This window comes from Schistocerca nitens, chromosome 5 (assembly GCF_023898315.1).
Source record: "Schistocerca nitens isolate TAMUIC-IGC-003100 chromosome 5, iqSchNite1.1, whole genome shotgun sequence".
Taxonomy (NCBI): domain Eukaryota; kingdom Metazoa; phylum Arthropoda; class Insecta; order Orthoptera; family Acrididae; genus Schistocerca; species Schistocerca nitens.
Window position 1 is genome coordinate 552,833,052 of NC_064618.1, and position 22,519 is coordinate 552,855,570.

Consider the following 22,519-nt stretch of genomic DNA (forward strand, 5'->3'; position numbering starts at 1 on the left):
TCTTCTGTAGCACCACATTTCGAAAGCTTCTATTCTCTTCTTGTCCAAACTATTTATCGTCCATGTTTCACTTCCAAACATGGCTACGCTCTATACAAATACTTTCAGAAACGACTTCCTGACACTTAAATCTATACTCGATGTTAACAAATTTCTTTTCTTCAGAAACACTTTCCTTGCCATTGCCAGTCTACATTTTATATCCTACTTCGACCATCATCAGTTATTTTGCTCCCCAAATAGCAAAACTCCTTTATTACTTTAAATGGCTTATTTCCTAATCTAATTCCCTGAGCATCACCCAACTTAATTTGACCACATTCCATTATCCTCGTTTTGCTTTTGTTGATGTTCATCTTATATCCTCCTTTCAAGACATTGTCCATTCTATTCAACTGCTCTTCCAAGGCCTTTGCTGTCTCTGACAGAACTAAAATGTCATCGGCGAACCTCAAAGTTTTTATTCCTTCTCCGTGGATTTTAATACCTACTCCGGATTTTTGTTTTGTTTCCTTTACTGCTTGCTCAATATACAGATTGAATAATATCGGGGAGAGGCTACAACCCTGTCTCACTCCCTTCCCAACCACTGCTTCCCTTTCATGTCCCTTGACTCTTATAACTGCCATTTGGTCTCTGTACAAATTGTAAATAGCCTTTTGCTCCCTGTATTTTACCCCTGCCACCTTCAGAATTTGAGAGAGTATTCCAGTCAACATTGTCAAAAGCTTTCTCTAAGTCTACAAATGCTAGAAATGTTGGTTTGCCTTTCCTTAATCTAGCTTCTAAGGTACAGTATTGCCTCGCGTGTTCCAGTATTTCTACAGAATCCAAACAGATCTTCCCCGAGGTCGGCTTCTGCTAGTTTTTCCATTCATCTGTAAAGAATTTGCGTTAGTATTTTGCAGCTGTGACTTATTAAACTGATAGTTCGGCAATTTTCACATCTGTCAACACATGCTTTCTTTGGGATTGGAATTATTATATTCTTCTTGAAGTCTGAATGTATTTCCCCTCTCTCATACATCTTGCTCGCCAGATGGTAGAGTTTTGTCAGGACTGGCTCTCCCAAGGCCATCAGTAGTTCTAATGGAATGTTGTCTACTCCCGGGGCCTTGTTTCGACTCAGGTCTTTCAGTGCTCTACAAACTCTTCACACAGTATCGTATCTCCCATTTCATTCTCATCTACATCCTCTTCCATTTCCATAATATTGTCTTCAAGTACATCACCCTTGTATAGACCCTCTATGTACTGCTTCAGCCTTTCTGCTTTCCCTTCTTTGCTTAGAACTGGATTTCCATCTGAGCTCTTGATATTCATACAAGTGGTTCTCTTTTCTTCAATGGTCTCTTTAATTTTCCTGTAGGCAGTATCTATCTTACCCCTAGTGAGATAAGCCTCTACATCCTTACATTTGTTGTCCTCTAGCCATCCCTGCTTAGCCATTTTGCGCTTCCTGTCAATCTCATTTTTGAGACATTTGTATTCCTTTTTGCCTGCTTCATTTACTGCATTTTTATATTTTCTCCTTTCATCAATTAAATTCAATACTTCTTCTGTTACCCAAGGATTTCTATTAGCCCTCGTCTTTTTACCTACCTGATCCTCTGCTGCCTTCACTACTACATCCTTTACCGAGCGAGGTGGCGCAGTGGTTAGCACACTGAACTTGCATTCGGGAGGACGACGGTTCAATCCCGCGTCCAGCCATCCTGATTTAGGTTTTCCGTGATTTCCCTAAATCACTCCAGGCAAATGCCAGGATGGTTCCTCTGAAAGGGCACGGCCGACTTCCTTCCCTAATCTGATGAGACCGATGACCTCGCTGTTTGGTCTCTTTCCCCAAAACCAACCAACCTCCTGCCACCGAACTTCACTAATTCCCACTATATCTAACTTTAACCTATCCATTTCCCTTTTTAAATTTTCTTACCTACCTGCCCGATTAAGTGATCTGACATTCCACACTCAGATCCGTAGAAAGCCAGTAGTTCGAAAACTAATATGGTGGAAAAGATGCATGCATATGTATGAGCCTATATTGAATTTTTAATTTTATTTGGTTGTTTGCACATTTTTATTATCAAAATGTCTATTCATGCAGTCAAATATGTTACCAAGAACTGCTTTGCACCTGGACACTTGAATCTCCAGACACTGTTTTCATGGACAAGGGACAGGCTTCAAAAACCCAACTCAAACATTAATAAATAAAAGTCTAAGTAATTATATTCCATAATACAATGAGTTATGTTATACCAGAATATGAGGGTAATTTACGATTAATCGTCAGATGTGCTTTCAATATTACAAGCTGCAGGATGATATTTTCACAGACATGGGCAACATAAATTAAAATGACAACTACTACATCGAATGAATGCATTTCCTCGCGTGCATAACGAACTTCAGAGTTGGTAAGGAACAACAAAGTTCATCAACATTTTGAAAAATTTCTTTTACTTCTTTTTATTGGAAGCAAAACATGTGTAAAGCACATTTACGTACATATCAGTGCCGAAAATCGGTGATGTCTGATTCAGTGTATCGCAATAGCTTCTTCACGAGAAGCACTTTCTTGTTCATTGTCAGTCAGAAATGAACATGTTTGAAGGTACTTGATAAATTTTTTAACTTGGCTGTAGAAATAAGTCACGTAATACTTGCTGTAATAATAAAAAATGTTGGTGGTGGTGGTGGTGGTGGTGTGGTTTTCAGTCCGAAGACTGGTTTGATGCAGCTCTCCATGCTACTCTATCCTTTGCAAGCCTCTTCATCTTCAAGTTATTACTTCAACCTACATCCTTCTGAAACTTGTGTACTGTGTTCATCCTTTGCTCTAACCTCCACGATTTTTCCCTCCAGTACTAAACTGGTGACCCCTCGATGTCTCGGTATGTCTCCTACCAACTGATCCCTTCCATTAGTCAGGTTGTGCCACAAATTTCTTTTCTCCCCGATTCTGTTCAGTACCTCCTAATTAGTTACATGATCTACTCATCTAATCTTCAGCATTCTTCTCTAGCACCACATTTCAAGAGCTTCTATTCTATTCTCGAATAAACTATTTATCGTCCACGTTTCACTTCCGTGCGTGGATACAATCCACTTCCATACGTGGCTACACTCCATACAAATACTTTCAGACAAGACTTCACGACACTTAAATCTATATTTGAGGTTAGCAAGTTTCTCTTTTTCAGAAAACCTTTTCTTTTCACTGCCAGCCTACCTTTTATATCCTCTCTATTTACACCACCATCAGTTATTTTGCCTCCCAAGTAGCAAAACTCATCAAGTACTTTAAGTGTTTCATTTCCTGATTTAATTCCCTCAGCGTCACCTGATTTAATTTGTCTACATTCCATTACACAGTGAAATAATGTTGTAAATTCAATAAAAGTACATGCAAACATACATGTGTTACCTTTCAAATGTAATTTGTAAAAAATAATATTACTAGTGTTGCAGGAATATAAATGAAAAAAAGAATAGTAGGAGTCAATCAAGCAATCTAATAATTATGAAGCTTGAATGCAAACCACATGACTACTGCCAACTCGTGCTCAGTGTCACAATACACCAGTACATCATAGATGTGTAAAACTTCTCTTGTGATTTTCTCTAAATCAACTTGTTCTAATGGACTACTGAAAGTGCATGAAGTTTGAAGTAAATCAGTGATGCGAATGTTGTGGCATTCCCTTTTTAGTACTTTTCTTTCTTCTCTTTTTAAAACTGTGATAGCAGTTTTATCTTACTCAGTTATGGCCTAAAAATTCGATGAGAGAATGTGTGCCATGTTTACTCGTGGATAAAGATTAAGAAATTTTTTTTAACAAAACAAGAGCAACATACACTATACTTTACAGTGGAACTTTCAATTGAGTTCCTGTAAATCCTCTTACAGTTGTTTATGTCACTCTTTTAACTGTTGAATTACATTAGTACTCCAGTTTCTGTATTTTATAAATTGATATGTGTGTGGTACTCAACTCTTGCATAGTTGAATTCTTGGATTTGAACTCTCTTGATGTTTTAATTATGCGAGAAGAACCTGTAAATAGTACACCCCGTTGCTATTCGTGCATTATCTTAAACTCTTATTACCCTTTGTGTTGTTAACTCCCTAGATAAAAAACTTCTTTGGAAACCTCAATTTTTTTGCTAATTTTTATTTAGTGCCGTCTGTTTGATAACACCATTCATTTCTGATATTTGTGTTATTGCTGGTACTACTGCCATTATCGTCAAAGAACTGTCATCCATACTGGTAAATTAGATTGCATTTTGTTCCAGATAAGTTGGCTTCACTCCTCGATGAAAAGAAAGCAGCAAAATTTGCGGAAAAGCTGTTTGATTTGGCTGAAGACATAAAATCTGCGCAACGAAATAGCAGGAAACGCCATCATGAAAATGATGCAAGGCAAGAAGATAGTTCCAAAAAGGCAAAAACCAAATTCACTGAGGCTGAGGCTCCAACAATTCCAGCAGCTGCTCAGCCAAGCCCTGGACAGCTTACAGCCATTCAGGTGAGTTCATCTTTTATACATTAAACTCTACAGATCTGTATTTGTCTTTCAATGTAGACTTATCATGACAGTTAAAAAATGAAACATCGCATTTTGGGGAAAATGCACAGGATGTATCCTGCCAAAAATTGGCAAATTCAAATAAGGAGCTACCTCATGTTTACTTACCATCCTTTGATGTATTGTGTGAATGTAACTTTGCGTAAATAGTAGAAGAAAAACATAAAAGGACTACTAAAGAATACAGTTGATGTTTTCTTTGTAGTAGAAGAGCTCAATATCAGTAAATGCTATGAAGGCTTTACAGCTTGGGGGCAATAAGAGTGGAAACCGGAACTATGGGAATGTTGGCTCCGCAAAAGAGTTAATCCTTGCTAAGATCAGGGTTGTTTGACTCCTTCCATATTGCATTACACTTTGTCTTTCAACAGTGCAGAAAAATTCTTTTTACTGTTTGTATTAGAGTCCAAGTACCGATTCTGAACAGCTACAGTGGCACACTGCTCTGTTCCTTCCATGAGGAAGGAACTATTAATTCCAGAACCAGATAATGTGCCACTTTTACCACACATTTAGCTTTCTGAAGATAAGTTCTGACCAGGAATTCTGTCTCATGATTCACTATTTTTCTCGACTGAATTTTCCCTTGCTAAAATTGTGGGCCGAGTTGCCTTTGGCTGATCTGTTGTGTGCTGCAATTTTCAATTTTTTGCCATTGTTTGTAGCGTGTCTTTACAAGTAGTAGATTCAGCGAAAAGAGGAAAGATGCTAACTTGACTATCAGCTGCCTTCTAGTACGTGGTTTAAGATTTAATTACACAGATTACCTGTAGTGCCACCTCTTCTTCCTTGGTAAATGTAATTCGTCCCGGTTAGTGTATTCTTCGTAGATTCTCCTTTTACAGTTCACTCAACAGGCACCTGATCTTCACTGCAGCTTAACCAGGTAGCTTCCTCCCGATTTCATTTAACATTTAAAAAAAGAAATTGAGTACGAGGTCGTAAAATAATGTTTTAAATAGGACAGGTTTCCAGATTACAGAAAACTCACTGGGCTACATAAAATTTGTCAGGTATCATGCACAAAAGTGTAAATTTGTAATCATGCACAGATTTATGTACTCTCCTGCTCAGTAGTTGTTCATAAACTGTATATTGTACAATAAAACACTTGACTATTAAATCAAATGATAAATAATATTGCATTTCTGCATGTATACTCTAACTTCAATTCGTTTATTGTTGTATTACATACATATTATTTCTGTATTTATTTGCTTTTTTTCCACATGTCACAGAAATATAACATTTTTGAATGTCCTGTTCAAAGTTACTTTTTCTACACAATTTTTTGTATTATACAATAATTCAAACAGCTTGGGAGAATTTGTAGGTGCTGCAGTCTGCACAACATTGTTTATGCATTTATCAGTTTCTAGTGGTATTAATTCTTCCACGAACATCATTTTGCTCCTCTTCTACTTCCTTTGTTTCTTCCTGGTCATATTCTGTGTTGTAGATTTCTATTAAATCTGTTTCTGAAGAAAAAGCAGTGTGAGTTGACAGATAGTCACCACTTCAAATATAGTCATCTACACTACATGAAATGTTTCACGTTTTAATTGATTCAGGATTGCTTCTGCATTTTCTTGAGCTTCAATGACCTACAAACCCTGCTTACTTGAAGCTGTTTTAACAGTTTTGAGCTTTTTCCCCTTACTGCATCCAGGACAGAAACTAACCTGCAGGATCAAATGCACTTTCGATTTCAACATTAAGAATAAGAGGCTACATCAATAATTACCTATAATTGGACGTGAGAGTGTAAATAACACCTTGGTCCATGGGCTGTGTTGATCCTGCAGTCTCAGTGAATCAAGACACAAAAGAATTAAAGACTTAGTTGCCAGTGGGCATTGATTGATATCATTAGGGAAAGTTGAAAATTTATGCTGGACCAGGATTTGAACTCGGGTCTCTTGCTTCTTGGCAGGTGTGCTGACAACTACTCCATCTGGACTTAGTGGTCAACACAACTGCATGGAGTAACCTAACTTGCCTCCTGTCAGACGCAAATTCTTAACTTGTCCACTACATCACTAGTGTGTGGATAAGTTGAGACTGTAGATCTGACAGGAGACATACTTGCGTAGTCCATGCAGTTGTGTTGACCACTTTGTCCGGATGGCATAGTGGTCAGCGCATCTGCCTAGTAAGCAGGAGATCTGATTCGAATCCCAGTTTGGCGCCGTCACATCCAAATGTCCCACAAATCTGGATATTACATGATTTGACCAACTGGTCAAATTGAGCCCCACAGTGAGGCCATTTCAAGTTTTGTCAAGTGATGATAGCATTCTGTCACATGAGTACACAGCATATCTGTGTTTTATCACAGTGATCACTCAACATGTGATGCTGTTTTCACCACTTACATACCCTATTAGGCCTGGCAACAACACTGATGCACCCTTATGGCCCATTTACCTGTTGCAGTGAATTGCAAGTCTTAATAATCATTTACATACCCGCTGATGCATAAGTGAATGAAGTTACATTCGACCATGTCGTCTGTGTGCTTCACCTTTTTTGTCAGACAGAACATACATACGGTAATCAGCAGCTAAGGACTAATGACAGTTGTCTATCTGAAGCCAGTAAAAAACATTTGGCAACATCTCTTTTTCAAGTCACACTCCACCAACTCAAGAGCACCAGATCTTGCTATGCCAACAGAGTTGCCATGCTTTGTTAGTTATTGTTGGTCTTGGATTCTACAGCCATTACATCCCACATTACTAGTTGTTACCATCTGTAATATCAGTTCCACTTGTTTTAATAATATGGTTTTCACTGTTTGATTCTCTGTGTGTAAGTTGAAAAGCCTGAGGAGTAAAGCTAACCACTCAATAAACAAGATTGAACTTACAGCATGTGCAGATTTATTTTTTTACATTAAAAATCTATTTTGTGCCCTTTGTATGTCACAACTGCTATAGTGATACCGAAAGGTAGAAACATACAGTGAAGAGAACCTAAGTACTAACAGCATCATTCAGATTTAGAATTGTTGTGGATGATAGTTGGGGACAAAACTAGATAGGTTCAGTTCTGGTAAAAATGTGTATGAATAAACAAATCCTAATGATATGGGGACTGGTTTGAAAACAGAAGTGATTTCTCAAAATAATGTCCACCTGTGTTGTAGTTGTCTCATGATTCTGCAAGTTTCATTTAAACCTGTGCATGGATTTCTGCATCCTGAGTTCCTGCAGTTCTATAGGAAAACAAGCCATATAAAATTCCTGGATTATTTCTGAAACTGAGTGGTGATTGCAAATCAGTAACATCAGTACTGATGCACACGGAGAAAATGTAAATTACATAGAGTAAACTTTGCACTTTTTCTCCTTAGGTTCATTACTGTAACATTAAGGTGTAATGTATCAAGTCACCAGATTTCCTAGTGTATTGAGTGACAGTAGTTAGATTTTGTAAATAGTGCACCAAGTGGCACAATGGAAGAACAGTGTTAAAATATCCATCTGGATATTGTGATGTAGACTTTCCATGAGGATTCTGACCCAGATTCCTACCTTTTTGTCAGTTTGGAAGGATAGGGGTGGACCCTGTAACAAACTGAATCTTTGAATCTGTCTGTCTTATGAATGTAAGTAGTGTTAAGTAATTTGTAGCACATTGCCCATGAAAGATGTGTGTACGTAATAATATTCGTTGCTTTTGGTACTGCAAGTGGGATAAGAGGAAATTTTCAAGATTTCAGGGAGTACCATTATTATTGTGTGTTTCTGTTATCTGTTTTGGGAGTTGTGCCTACAGAAGGCTATTATTATATTTAGCAGAGTAAGTGTACAATAACTTATTTCAAACACATCAGCTAAGGAAGATTACCTAATAGAAATGTGCTTCCGAGACAGTTCATGAGACATTCGTTTCACTGACCAACAGTTTTATGTTTTAATAAAGCCAGTATATTTTTTGGAAAATATGACATACATGGATTTATACCATAATATAAGTAACAACTCATGTCTTCCTGTGACCTTAATGTCAGAGGTAAAAAAATTAATATCCAGTTTCACAAATAAGGAAAGCTAAATTTTATGTTATTCCTCCATGCAATTAACAGAAAATAGATGAGTATATTTTTAGAGACTTGGATAATGACAGAGGCACAGGAAGACTGGAAAAAAAAAAAAAAAAAAAAAAAAAAACAAGGCTGATTATCTCTATTCCAGAGTTCTTCATCGATATACTAGAGACTCATCCCAGCTTCGCATAGTACTAAGTATCTTTGGCCATATGACTCATTTGGCGTAGTGGTAACAAATTATATACAAACATCTCTCTCATTAATCAGACTACCTGTTGGTGAAAACTGTATCAAAATCCTAACAGTAATTTCTTAAATGAGCCTTTACATACAGGAAGAAAAAGACAGCAGGGAACTTTAAATTTTACATATGTATAGATGTGTAGCTATCAGAGTTAAGAACTTGGTGGATAGAATGAGGAACTTGCATTGCTATGCAAATGATATACTGATGTAAGCTAATAGAAATGGCCCCTGAAGAATGTTCTGTGCATTGATATTAATGTCAAAAAATTGAATTAAGCATTGGTGCAGTTCAGTTATTTTGATGTTCACAATCATACTCGACATTAACTCGGTCTGATTTCTGGTCTGGGCCACCAGAGATGGCAGTCATGTGTGCATGAGGTTTGCTGTTTGCTTGTGTGTGTGTGTGTGTGTTTTTTTTTTAGTTCTCTGAAGGAGGCTTTTGTTGAAAGCTAAATGTATAACAATCTCTTTTTGTTGTGCTTGTCTGCAACTCAACATGTGATCTTTAATTGAGTAGCAATCATTTTTCTTATGTTGTTTATATAACAAAAAATAATACTTCTCTAAGGAAACACACGGTAACTAAACTATATAGAGATAGAAAAGGCAGTCAAGATTCTCAATTTTTGCAGCAACTTTACACACAGAGTGCTTTATAGAATGAAAAATTAGGAAATAGTGAAAGGTTTTGTGACAGCATGGTACTTTAATAAACAGAGGAAGAATGATGTTCAGAATTTAAAAAAACAAAGAAATTAGTTACGCAATCAACCATTATCTGTTCATATTGTTGGAAGAATAATTGAACACAGTTTCTGACAATTTTTGTCATGGATACGATAACTGGCTCTTATTACCAGAATAGATTTTTTCATATTTCTTTCACTTTTGTTTAGTAATCTTCAATGTGCATTCTGTTTTTTCTTTTATAGATCAAAGAGATGATGGCTAATGCTCAGAAGATGATTGAAGAGAGAAAACGTGCACTAAATGCGCTTAGAGTTGATGAAATTCCTCCAATGCGCTCTATGTATGGACGAGATGATACACAATCGATGAGAAGTTCAGCATTTTCTGCAGCTCCACCTAGCCTGTCATCTGGAATGAATCGTGGTGATCCTGATAAAGCTAGAAAGATTGCACAGTTGCAGGTGAGACCATATCACAGATTGGCAGTAACTTATTTTCGCAATGAATGACTATAGAAATAGCTTCTTTCTGTATTTACTTTTAAAAGAACATTGTGTGTACAGTAGGACGCAGAGCCAAGCATCATGCTGCAATAAGGTCCTCCTTAGATTACGTGTTACATTTCAGCCCTGTTGCGACAATGTACTTTATGACCTTCATTCCAAGTACTGTAGTGTGACATGTATTGTATTTCTCTTGAACTCAAGTCATCTGAAATATAAAATGGCTGAAGTGTTTGATTGGGTGACACACAATAGTGAAGTGTGATATAGAACTTAATAGAATGATTCGTAATCTACATTAATAAGAAGTTCTCTTAAAGCTACTTATTGATAGAGGAAATGTATAATGGTGTGCATGTTAGGAAGTAGCTGTGTGATTCATTCAGTGCAGAGAGGGGGAGGGAGGGATACTTCGTGGTGTCGCCAGTGGGCTACATGTCTCTGATCCACACCACATGTTCCCACGGTCATCAACCCTGATAACTGTCACTGCTGGGGTAGGTGCTACAGCAGCCCACTGTTTCTGTTTCTGACTCTCTGTAGTAGAATTTATACTCTTGGGAAACTCTCTCATTTCTTTACTTAATATTGCCATGTTTGCTTTATGCCACCCATAATGAGCATTTGTAGTGCCTAGGTAACTCCTCCATAAGTAAACTAACACAGAAATCAACACTAAATGTTGTACACACAGCTTGAAGAGTTTGCTACAAACACTAAACAGTAGAATGACACTATTGGCTGAAGTGTCACATAGTACATTGCTCCTGGCCTCTGTGCATTGCCTCAGAACTTACCTTTCTCTGTGAAATTCACTAAAAAATAAAGTTCGAGAGTATAAGATAAAGCAGCACATTAAACCATATGCTCATGATCACAAGAATGGATTTTCCCAAATTACTCCCAGAAAATACCAAGATGGTTTTATCAATAAAGTTGATTCATTAGGTAAGTTACATTAATTTAGGCACATTCTGTGACTGGAATGATGCCAATATATTAAACCATTTCAGGCACAAAAACACACTAATATGTCGTAATCATGCACTTTCTTGTAGATGTCATGTTGGTAAACTTATTCCTTAGCTAGGTCATTTCTGGTTACTCAGCCAAGAAAATGGGAATTATTGGAAGTGTTGGACTGTTGTATATTGCTTAACAGCATCCATGGCTGAAAAAGCTGCATCCTCGTGAATATATCCACTCACAAATCATATTGTTTGCCCTTCAGTCCGTGAACATGATAATGCTCCTTTAAATGAAGAAACACTATTGGGTGGACACACCTTTTACTGGGCATTAAAGCCTGAAAACTGTTTGTGCATAATAAACTTTTCTTCCATAATCATCTTTGCGTAATTGGTTTTCAACCCTTCCAAACTTTGTATGTGAGGTGACACACTTGCACACATTTGTGACTGGTTACATTATGAGTTTTCTGACAGCTGTGTGTGGATTTTGTATCTGATCAGAATCACTCATCACATCCTTGACATCAGCAAGTACTTTGGTCATGTTGTCTACATAATCACTTATAGCAGATTGCCATTGCAAAAAGTTGTTGTCTAGTTGGGCTTTAATATCACATATCCCATTTACCAGTTCTTTACTTAGGGTATCCTTCCTAGATGTGACATTTTCTGCAGCAGCCTGCACTTCTGTGGCTGTCCCTGTTGTCTTGTTTACGGATAAATCAGAAACATGGTCTGATAATTGTTTTACTCTTGTAGCTAATGAGTTTCGGTTTTATCGTATGTCCTTTACCTCATTAGTTAAAGTTCCAATAACTTCTGATATATGATATATGTTGGTTAACCTGGCACGAATCTGGTATTTGTTAACCGGTGTGGGACGTAGCCCAGCAATTTCATTTCACAAAACACTCACTTTTGCCGATCAGACCAATTAATTCTTGCTTAGTTGATCCTTGTTTTTCAGTCATATCCTCCTGCTTTTCTTTGAGTAAAGTAACTTGGTTAAACACTGCATTTACTGGTCCACCCATCTTCTCGATCCTGTAGAAAAGTTCAGTCAAAGGATTGTCCATTGGTTTCTGCTGACCAGGTGGTGCAATATTGTGTATAACTGGTTGAACATGAACTTCATCCCTATCTTGCATTCTGGATTGCTGTCTACTCATAACACAATAAATTCACAATAAATAAAGAAAATCCTTTTCACTCTTAATTAGAGCAATATCAGTCCCCTTCACTCCTATTAGATTTTTGTAATTCAACAATAGGGCTACAATAACGCAACAAACAAAAAATAATCAAGCAACACTTATCAGTCTGCAATGTCACAGTCACAGTTCCAGATAAAAACAAAACTTTCGCAAAATAACTTCAGTCTGCTTGAGAATTAAATTACCAAAACTACTCTGAAATGTGAATAAAGTCTCCATCCTTGGCACAAGCAAAGTGAGAAAGCGGATAAGCAGTTGCAGTCTACCACCATAATTGACAGCAGCGGAGCCCTTGTTGATCAGTCGACTCATTACTTGCTGCTCTCCTGGTCCTCCACTCATACACAGGACTGAAACATACAAAAATATAAAGGATTAACACAGTTGCATAAAAATAAGCTTAATTTACTTTGGTAAACTCTATAACAAATTTCCTTTTGGGTCCTGTCTGTCGCCACTTAAAGTATCCCTCTTATAAATAATATTACTCTCAGTAATAATTGTATAGTCTAGTGCCGAATAATAGCTACTATAACCTTTCCTGTGATACCCTTTACAAATCAGTAAATAAGTCAGCAGTCTATCAGTGCACCAGATAAATTGTAGTCTAATTGAAGTTTATTGGAAGTTTAATAATCACCAGTAATTACCCAATAACTTAAAATAAATTTTCCCATGATGAAATTAGGACTCTGAAAATGAAAAGGACTTAAAATTATGTCACTCTGTACAAGATAGATATTGTTCTTTATACATTCTATAATAAATTATGAAATACTTCATTTCATTTCAGTCATCAAAAAATAAATAATTGCACAGTAAATATCTGTGATCGGTTAGTGCACAAGACTGCTGCAGCATTGATTATATAATCTCTGGTGTATGAAATTACCATGCTTATTTTATGATACACTCTAATACAATGTAATGTATGCTCCATGTTTTTCATTCCGCTTAACATATATTGATAAATCATTAATGTTTCCTAAGGCTCAAATCCAGTCAAAGTTATCGTCAGGAGTTCTGCCAAGCCTTCCACCTCTGAGACCGGCTGTTCAGGACAAACCAACACCACTCATTCTGGATGAAGAGGGCAGAACAGTTGATGTTACTGGCAAGGAAGTTCAACTTACACACCTAGTTCCAACCCTTAAGGTAAGAATTTTGAGTGAGGAAGTATTTACGTGTATTATTAGTAAGTGCATGGATAAAAAAATCTACTCACCTAGCAGCCATTTGGTGCATAGATTTTTATGTATATCCAATTACTTGTATTTTCAAAAGTTGATCATTTTCATTGATATATTATGGTATTATTGTAACACAATACATTCATATTAAAGGGATGACTTGTTAATACGGGGGTTGAATGAAAAATAATGCCTCCGCCTTTGTTAATTGGGTTTGGATGGGAATATTTGAATAAATCAAATGCAGAAATAATCCTCAAAATGTGATCTTTAATTACTAATATTCACTTTTCCAAATAATCACCAACCAGTTGGATACACTTCTGCCAACGATGAACAAGTTTTCTGAAGCTGTCACGGAAGAAGTCGACACTCTGTTTCCGCAACCACAGTCTCACAATTCTCTCAACCTCTATATCAAAAGCATAATGGTGTCCCCGCAGATCGTCTTTCATTATCGGGAACAGATGGAAGTCAGACAGTGCTAAATCTGGACTGTATGGAGGATGCCATACGGAGGTGAGATTCAGTCTCTGAAGTTCTGCTGTGGTGGCACATGAAGTGTGTAGTCTGGCATTGTCATGCTGCAGGAAAACATTTCCCTTTTCCTTTCGGACCCTTGTTTGCCATCATTTCAGAGTTTCCAACATTGTGATGTAACGCTCTGAATTTATTATTGTTCCACGATCAAGGAAATCAACATTTTGCTTGTGACACTCAGTGGTTGCTGTCACAGACCGTCCAAGTCTTTGTCTGTCACACTGGTCATATGTTCCCACCTCAACAACTTTAAACTTACTCGCTCAATGACACACACTACTCACATCAACACAATCACTATAAACTGCTTTCATTCTCTGATGAATCTCCTTCAGGGTGACACCTTCTGCTGTCAAGAATTCAATGAGTGGATGTTGCTTAAACTGCATTGACCGACCGTCTGCACAGGGTTCCATACTTGACACTGACACAGCCATTCAGTGCTAAGGCTTCCCGCCGACTGGAGCTGTAGAGAAGAGACTATGGAACAAGCCAGTACCTGCTGCATACCAATGCTGCCAACTGTTGAATAGTTACGGAGGTGGCGGCATTACTTTTCAGTCAACCCTCGTAACTGCAATTTGTGGCATTTGTTCATGTTTGAATTAATTATTCGTATTTCTGTTATGATCATTTTAGTTTGTGCCAGTACTATCGCAACTTTTGTATTGATTGCAAGAACCAGTATTAAATGAAGAATTTAGGAATATTTCACAGTTTCTCATATGTTGCCCCTATAGGAACAAAATTAGACTAGTTACAGTGTGCACAAAGGTATTTAAACATTCTTTCTTCCCACATTCCATACGTAATTGGAAAAGGAAGAAAACCTAATATATAGTACGGCAGAAAGTACTTTGTGCTATGCACTTCACAGTGATTTGCAGAGTAAGGATGTAGATTTAGATGGTGATCATCAGAGGTGGTCAAAACTGATCTCATTGCAGTGCTTGCAATATAAAATTGTTTCATATAGGAATGGAAATAAATAAATTATGAACTATATGATAACTGTTTCTCCAGTTGACATTATGTTTCAAATGGAGACACTCAACTTTCTCTTAAATAAAAGTGAAAAACTGTGTTATGTAATTGACATTAGTACATCCTACTCTCTCAACATTATAGTGCTTGTAGAACTCTTAGTCATAACTGCAATGTACTGGGAGTCTTGTGATCTGTGCCTCTTCTATGTACCAGTAAAAGCATTTTGTGTTATACATCTTTATTATGTAAAAATAAAAGATTTTTTTTTTATTTTTACTAATTGATACATTAAAATTTTGTTATACTAAGGCTTCTTTTTAACATATGGCAGCAAATTCTGTTGTTTTTTGACATGTTCTTCCATCTAACACAACAACCACTACCACCCTTCTTCCCCCGCCCCCCCCCCCCGCAAAAAAAAAAAAAAAAAAAAAAAAAAAAAGTTAATGTTGAACACTTTTCTTTCTGTTTCAATACCCAAGTTCCTACTTGTTCATGGTTCAAGGAGGATCCAATTTTGCATTTTGTTTATTAGCTCTTCTATTAATAAATAAATCACTAACAGACTTCCCTCATAATTTCCATTCTATATTCCTATTGCTTATTTATATCTTCTTTTTCCACAGGCAAATATTAGAGCTAAAAAACGTGAGGAATTCAGGCAACAGCTACAAGACAGAGTTGTAGAAGACCTCTCTGAAACACAGTTCTTTGACCCCCGTATTGGCGCAAAACCTGCTGTTCGTGGCAAGCGTGCTTTACGTTTCCACGAGCCAGGAAAATTTCAACAGCTGGCCGACAGAATGAGGATGAAGGTAAGCTCCTTTCTTGCTGAACTGCTGTCTGGTGAAGAAAGAGTTTGTGCCAAATTTAATGGACGACATAACAATACTTGGAGGTCTAAAGAGGTATATATGACATTTATAATGGAAGTTATAGTGTAGTCGAAACTGTAGGACTAAAATGCTTCCTTTTGGTAATATCAGAAAACCAAAGGAAGAAATAGATGTAGAACACTTCCCTGTAATAACAAAGAAAAGTATGTCACTTAGAAGCTTGCATCAGGACCTCTCTCTCCCAGCTGCCAAAGAATTGATTGCTTTTTGGTTGACATTCATGATGACATAATGAAAGCAGAAAGTCTCTGTAACAGCACTGCCTAGTGATTTCACTGAATTGGCCTGTAAGAAGCTCTGTTGGCTTTTAAGTTGTCCACTTAGGTTCCTGCATAACCACACTCTCGGACATCACAGTGTATTTGAAAATAAACAGCCAAATATGTATGACAAGCAAGAATGTGAATGTTATTGGTGCTTATTCCTCTCACAACAATTTAAGCAGTGCTTTAATGTTCTTGACTTACCGCACCCTCAGAAATCTCACCATAGTCAGAGAAATGTCCAAATGTTTGTGACAAGACAGAATATAAATGCCATCACTGATCTTTCATTTGCAGCAATTTCATTTTTTGTTTTTTAGGTCACAAACTCAAAGAAACTCATTCCAGAGAGGATGAGCTCTTATGTGCTATAATATTGAATATTGCAGTACATGCTTGCATTATATTACATTATATTACTAAGAATGTCCCAGCATCTGTTACAAATATGAATAAGAAAAAAAAATAGTTTACAGAGTTTAGAGTAGGAAGCGAACATACTTCCATGAACTCCATTATCCCATGCCTCTACTCATTATGCCCCGGTGAACATTGGAAATTCAGACATTATCTGTCTTTTTACAATATTCTGAAAGCATTTACCATAAAGTGCCATTAACTGACATTAAGTATAACAACTTCTACCAAGAGTGACTCGTTTGTGATAAATCTTCAGTGCATCATTGCACTGAAATGACATATGCCATAACACACAACTTATAATATGATCAAAATGGAATACGATGAATCCATTTTGTAGTCGCATTGAATTGTACTATGACATCATGAATGTTACTCACTGAGCAAACCCACTTCTTTGGCATCCTCAAGATGCAGTATGCATCAGTATCGCATTATTATATTATCTTAGAGTTCTTTGTTAAAACAGTAAGGATGGTTTGCTCTTTCCTTTCTGTCTCTTTGTTTCTATAAATCTTCGTTTCTTCTGATTTTCCTTTATCATTTGTTAGAGGAACATTTATTTAAACTCTGTTTGTTTCCAAATATGTCTGTTTTTTTCAGTCTGATTTCTACCTTGCTTGTTAGCTGTGATGTTCCCATTTATTAATTCATACTGTGGTCTTGAATGTCAGAGTTAGTTATTTATGTCATATTGAAACTTGGTGTTGACTTACCAAGGCTGATTTAAGACCTTATGTGAAATATTTTCAGGCACAACTCGAGAGACTTCAGAATGAGATTGCACAAATTGCAAAAAAGACAGGAATTACTTCAGCTACAAAACTCGCTCTAATTGCACCCAAGACAGAGCACCAGGAAGATGAAGTACCTAATGTGGAATGGTGGGATGCAGTGATTTTGAAAGATGAAAGGTAAGTCAGGTTATAAACCAAGGCACCTGTATGTTTTACACATGTCACCTGACAAAATTTTGTGGTAGAGCTACCAGTATTATTTTAATACTTGTTTGCTCTCGGAATACTAATGTAATAGCTTGAGACAGGAGACAGATTTTTGTTTAACCTTTATATAAGTTGGACATTTTGTATTTATACTTGACATAATGGTATTGAGATAAAGGTTTGAGAGGTGACTTCAACAGATACAGGAACAATACACATGGAAGCATGCTGGTCTCTTTGGGCATGGTGTCCCCTAATTGATTTTTAATTTATTGCAAAGGAATTAAATACTGTCACTTTGTGACAGCAATTCAAACTGTTTACTCTCATAATCTCAACAAACTTTATAGTGACATATCATAAACTGTTGATACAACTGGGGAAGGGGCAAGGAGGAGCACTTTACTGCCTTGTCAAGATTTCAGCAGTCAGTGTTTGAAGAGCTCTCATAGGGAGACACACACAAAGCAATTAACTTTTATTGATTTATTTATGTTATGAAATATGGAGGATCTTTTTCGCACAATACTAACATCAAACAAGTTGACACAATAGTTAAGACACTAGACTCACTTTCAGGAGGAGAGGAATTCAAATCTATCTTTGGATATCTAGATTTATGGTTGGAGTGTCTTCCCTGAGCCAAATGGTTCCTTAAAATATCATCCAATTTCCTGTGCCATTTTTGCCCAGTCTGAACTTGTTCTATATCTCTCATAATTTTGTGTATTAAAACACCCCTGAAGAACCCTACCAAATGTCTGATTAAAATTAAAATTAAACTTTTATGCCTTCCATGTATTGTTAATTTTTTGACATGTAAAAAGTGCAGCTATGAGCTGATGAGTTTCAGATGGGCAATTAATGCAGATCCTGGCTATCAGTTTTGAATCTTTAGCCTTTAAAATGCTGAAGCAGAAAATATACCACAGTGCTTCATACAATTTGTAAAACATTGTGATGTGTTAGCTACAGTAATGATGGTCCGTTTTTCCTTGCAGGTACTTTCATGTATTTATTTTAAAATTAACTATGTAGTCCTTATATTTTGTGTGACAGTATTGGATAGTTTCACAATTGTTTGGAACTGGTTGATACACAATTTTACTACTTTTTTATTTTGTACTATCAATTTTAGTCGAATTCAGGCCACCCTTGGGCCATAAAAGTTATATTCACCTGCAGGAACTAATCATTCTTGAAAGATTCTATTTAGATATAACATTAATGTGCCCAGAACAAATTAGCCTACTGTTGTTCCAGGCATATTAATGTTCACACTGCAAGTCAGAGTACATGTTTTTTGTAACACATGTTATACCTAAATAGGACATTTGCAAAATGATAGTCATTGCAATTGTGGAATGGATAATTGAATACATCTTTTATGGGCAAGGAGGGTCTCAATTTGACCAAACCTGACCGTAAAAATAAAAACAGGAAGTACAACTGTGTATGACATGATGCAGTTCCTAACGTAGTGTTCTTTCGCTAATGTTCAATCACATAGACTGTTTGTCCCTCTTTTCATTAAATATTAGTTTTTGCATTTTTTCTTTGTATGTGTATTACTGCATCATTTTTAGGGCAAAATTGTTAAAACTAAACTAACCATTTAGAACAAAACTACATCACCAAAGGACAAGGTCTTGATTCTTTATGCTTAGGCTACGATTTTACAACTATATTTTTAAAATACATTTATCTACTTTTAGAATGAATTTCAGTGTTAATAATTGTTACCTTATTGTCATTTCTCAAACGTCTTTGATAGATAAATGTTTCAAACTTTGTTTGTTCCCTCACATGAGACGTTTTCTTCATCCTGTACGAGGGTTGCCCAGAAAGTAATGCACCACATTTTTTTTTTCTCCAATAATTCTTTATTGAACATAATGAGAATTATACACACGAAAGAATGGTGTTTGATCCATACATCCTATTTTTCCACATTATCTCCACCCTGTTCTATGGCCTTCCTCCAGCAAGAAACCAGGGCGTGTGTGCCTTGTCGGTACCAGTCCTTGTCCTGGCGGTGGAGCCAGTGCTTCACTGTGTGAACTTCCTTTGCTGATTGATAGATGCAGCACCAACTGCCAAGTCGTAATGCGCATGTCCTTGCATCAGCTTGGTGCAACATGTCAGATGTGACAGCCATGGATGGTCTCCTCAGCCTTTGCAAATCGTGGAGCTCTGCCGAACCACAGTCTGATAACCTCACCCTCCATGGCCAGCAACTAACTGTACTTTTGTCTACAGCAGATGCTCCATAGACTTTGCATAAGTGTTTGTGAATTTCTCTGCAGTGAGAAATTCAATGACGGCACAGTGTTTCTGATGTACATCACCTACAGGCATCATTTTGAAACTGTCCTGCAGCTACACTATCTGTCAGAAGTGACGGAAACTTGGCGCACTCACTCAGGAAACTTTGAATAACACATACATAACATTTTGCATTTGTAGCATTGTTTTCAGCTGAGAAAAAAAAGTGGTGTATTACTTTCTGGGCAACCTTCGTAGTACATTGGACATGGTACCCATCATGTTTGATACACACTCAGAAATGATATACGACATCTCATAGAATGTGCTCCGTACTGTGATTTGTGATGTAGTGCTCTCCAACGGCAGTTGTATGTAGTATCTTGTGTACCAATGACACATTTTGTTTCCAAAAATGGATGCGTGTAACATAGTTGCTTTAACTCTGTTAGCCATTGTTGAGGGAAAGGAGAGAAAATCGCAAAGCAGACATTCAACTTTTCGATTCTTGAGCAGCGAATTGCTGGTAGAGGAATGCTACGTATACTGCACAACAGTCTGAGAAATGTACTGATAGAAGTTATTCATTAACTAAATGTAATCTGCATCACATTTTTTGTTTTAAACTGGATATAGGTAAAGTGCCTAATGTCAGTTGCAGCATGCATAATATCAATATTCTCGGAGTTGTATTGTCTCCCACCATTCAGAAGTAACATACTGCATCAAAATAGGTTCCAAGATTGAGATTTGTTTCATAATTTCCAATGTTTTCATGTCCCGTGAGAGGTCACCTTAACACTAGTCAGGCAAGTATTTAGTCTAAACATCAATTGATGATAACAATGAGCCTGCATGATTTAAGGTACTAACCTCAAGCTAACACTTGGATTGAAATTTGTGGTGCTTTTTCTAAAGTAAAATTGGAAATTAGACTTGCAGTGTTCACTCACAAGTGGACCAATTTTTCCTTTTCATCCTCAGAAGTTGTAATCTTTTTACAGCAAGCTGTTCTTCACAACATATTCTATAGTGTAAAATGCTATTTGTTGAATAATTACACACACACACACACACACACACACACACACATGATAGAATTGTTCATATGATTATAAGCAGGACATTTAGAGATAATTAATTGACTACTTGATTGTTTTGCGAACTTGTCTGGCCTGTAGAAAGAATTTTAAAGTAGAAATGGCAGGCACTGACTTTATACACATTTCAGTCATTTTTCAGACATCCTTCTTGTGTTAAGCTATCAAAAATATTATGGCTTTGTATCTCACATTTGTTTGTGCCTTTAACTATTACTGCTAATATAATTACATACATTTAGCATGTAAAATTTATCAGGTATCTGAATTCAGTAATGTAGTTGTACCTGCAACTACCGTATTTACTCGAATCTAAGCCGCACTCGAATCTAAGCCGCACCTGAAAAATGAGACTCGAAATCAAGGGAAAAAAAAATTCCTGAATCTAAGCCGCACCTGAAATTTGAGACTCAAAATTCAAGGGGAGAGAAAAGTTTTAGACCGCACTTCCAAATCGAAACAACGTTGGTCCATTGTAATAAGAGACACAACTTAGGTCGAATGAATGACGATACGGCTACAGTGGTTTGGTTCGAGTCATAAGCTTAGCAATTAAGCTATACCAGGTAGCCATTGCTATGCGTCAGGCACTGCATCCGTAATTATACAGGTACCCTTCCTTTTTCACGTGCTTCGTCTGGTTTGAATTGATTGCTTATTTTTCTTTGATATGATAAGTGCCATTCTCTTTGTTATAGGTATTTACGTCACTCTAAGCTAAAAATGTATTACTATACTGTGTCATGCATTGTTTGTTGCATTCTGTGTTTACGGCCTGTCGCCGCTCGCGGCATGGCTTGCTTTAGTGCACACTACCGCCGCTAAAAAAAAAAGAGAGAGAGAGAGAGAGAGAGAGAGAGGAATCGTCTCATTAGCGAAACAATGGCAAGAGACTGCTATTTGTTGTTACTTACACTGCTGCTTTCTTTGATAATGATCAACAAGAACCAAATAATAGAATGCGTATGATAGAAGATGTTCTGAACGAGAATTTAGCGAAAATTTTTCTCCGTTTGAAAATCTTTGCAGGCGCCTCTTTAGTACATTACATTCTGCACAGAAATTAGTCATCTTAGATTTAAAAATCTAGTCAATTGCCGTGCATCATTTCTGACTGTATTACTATTAGGCACAAGAATAATACGAATGTAAACGTGACATGACATGATATGTATATTCTTCCGTGTTTGCTGTTGTCTCACTCTAGTTTCGTAGTTTATAGAGCAGACAGATTTTTAATGAGGTAGCAGCAAACACGAAAGAATACATGGCAAAATGTTTATATTCATATTATTCTTATGGTGAAGAGAATATTGCATGTGATTCACAATTCATAAAAGTTACTATTAGCAACCATCTCTTCTCACAGGTAAGAAAAAATTCAGAACATAGAGTTGGCCATATTGACAGTCTTGCCAGTCGGATTTTTGTAGTACATTGAAATGCTGCTGAATTCGAAGATGAACAATACAGGGTTATTACAAATGATTGAAGCGATTTCATAAATTCACTGTAGCTCCATTCATTGACATATGGTCACGACACACTACAGATACGTAGAAAAACTCATAAAGTTTTGTTCGGCTGAAGCCACACTTCAGGTTTCTGCCGCCAGAGCGCTCGAGAGCGCAGTGAGAC

General features: G+C 36.8%; 1 protein-coding gene across 2 annotated transcripts in view; it reads left to right on the forward strand.

The window, feature by feature from the left end:
* The window catches only part of LOC126259980 (U4/U6 small nuclear ribonucleoprotein Prp3), a 65,270-nt gene that overhangs the window by 13,314 nt on the left and 29,437 nt on the right, over positions 1-22,519 (forward strand). For both annotated transcript variants that reach the window (XM_049957113.1, XM_049957112.1), the window contains exons 3-7: positions 4,303-4,535; positions 9,831-10,049; positions 13,267-13,431; positions 15,620-15,808; positions 17,326-17,486. In XM_049957113.1, coding sequence (XP_049813070.1) covers positions 4,303-4,535; positions 9,831-10,049; positions 13,267-13,431; positions 15,620-15,808; positions 17,326-17,486 — 967 coding nt within the window. The remainder of the gene's footprint in view (positions 1-4,302; positions 4,536-9,830; positions 10,050-13,266; positions 13,432-15,619; positions 15,809-17,325; positions 17,487-22,519) is intronic.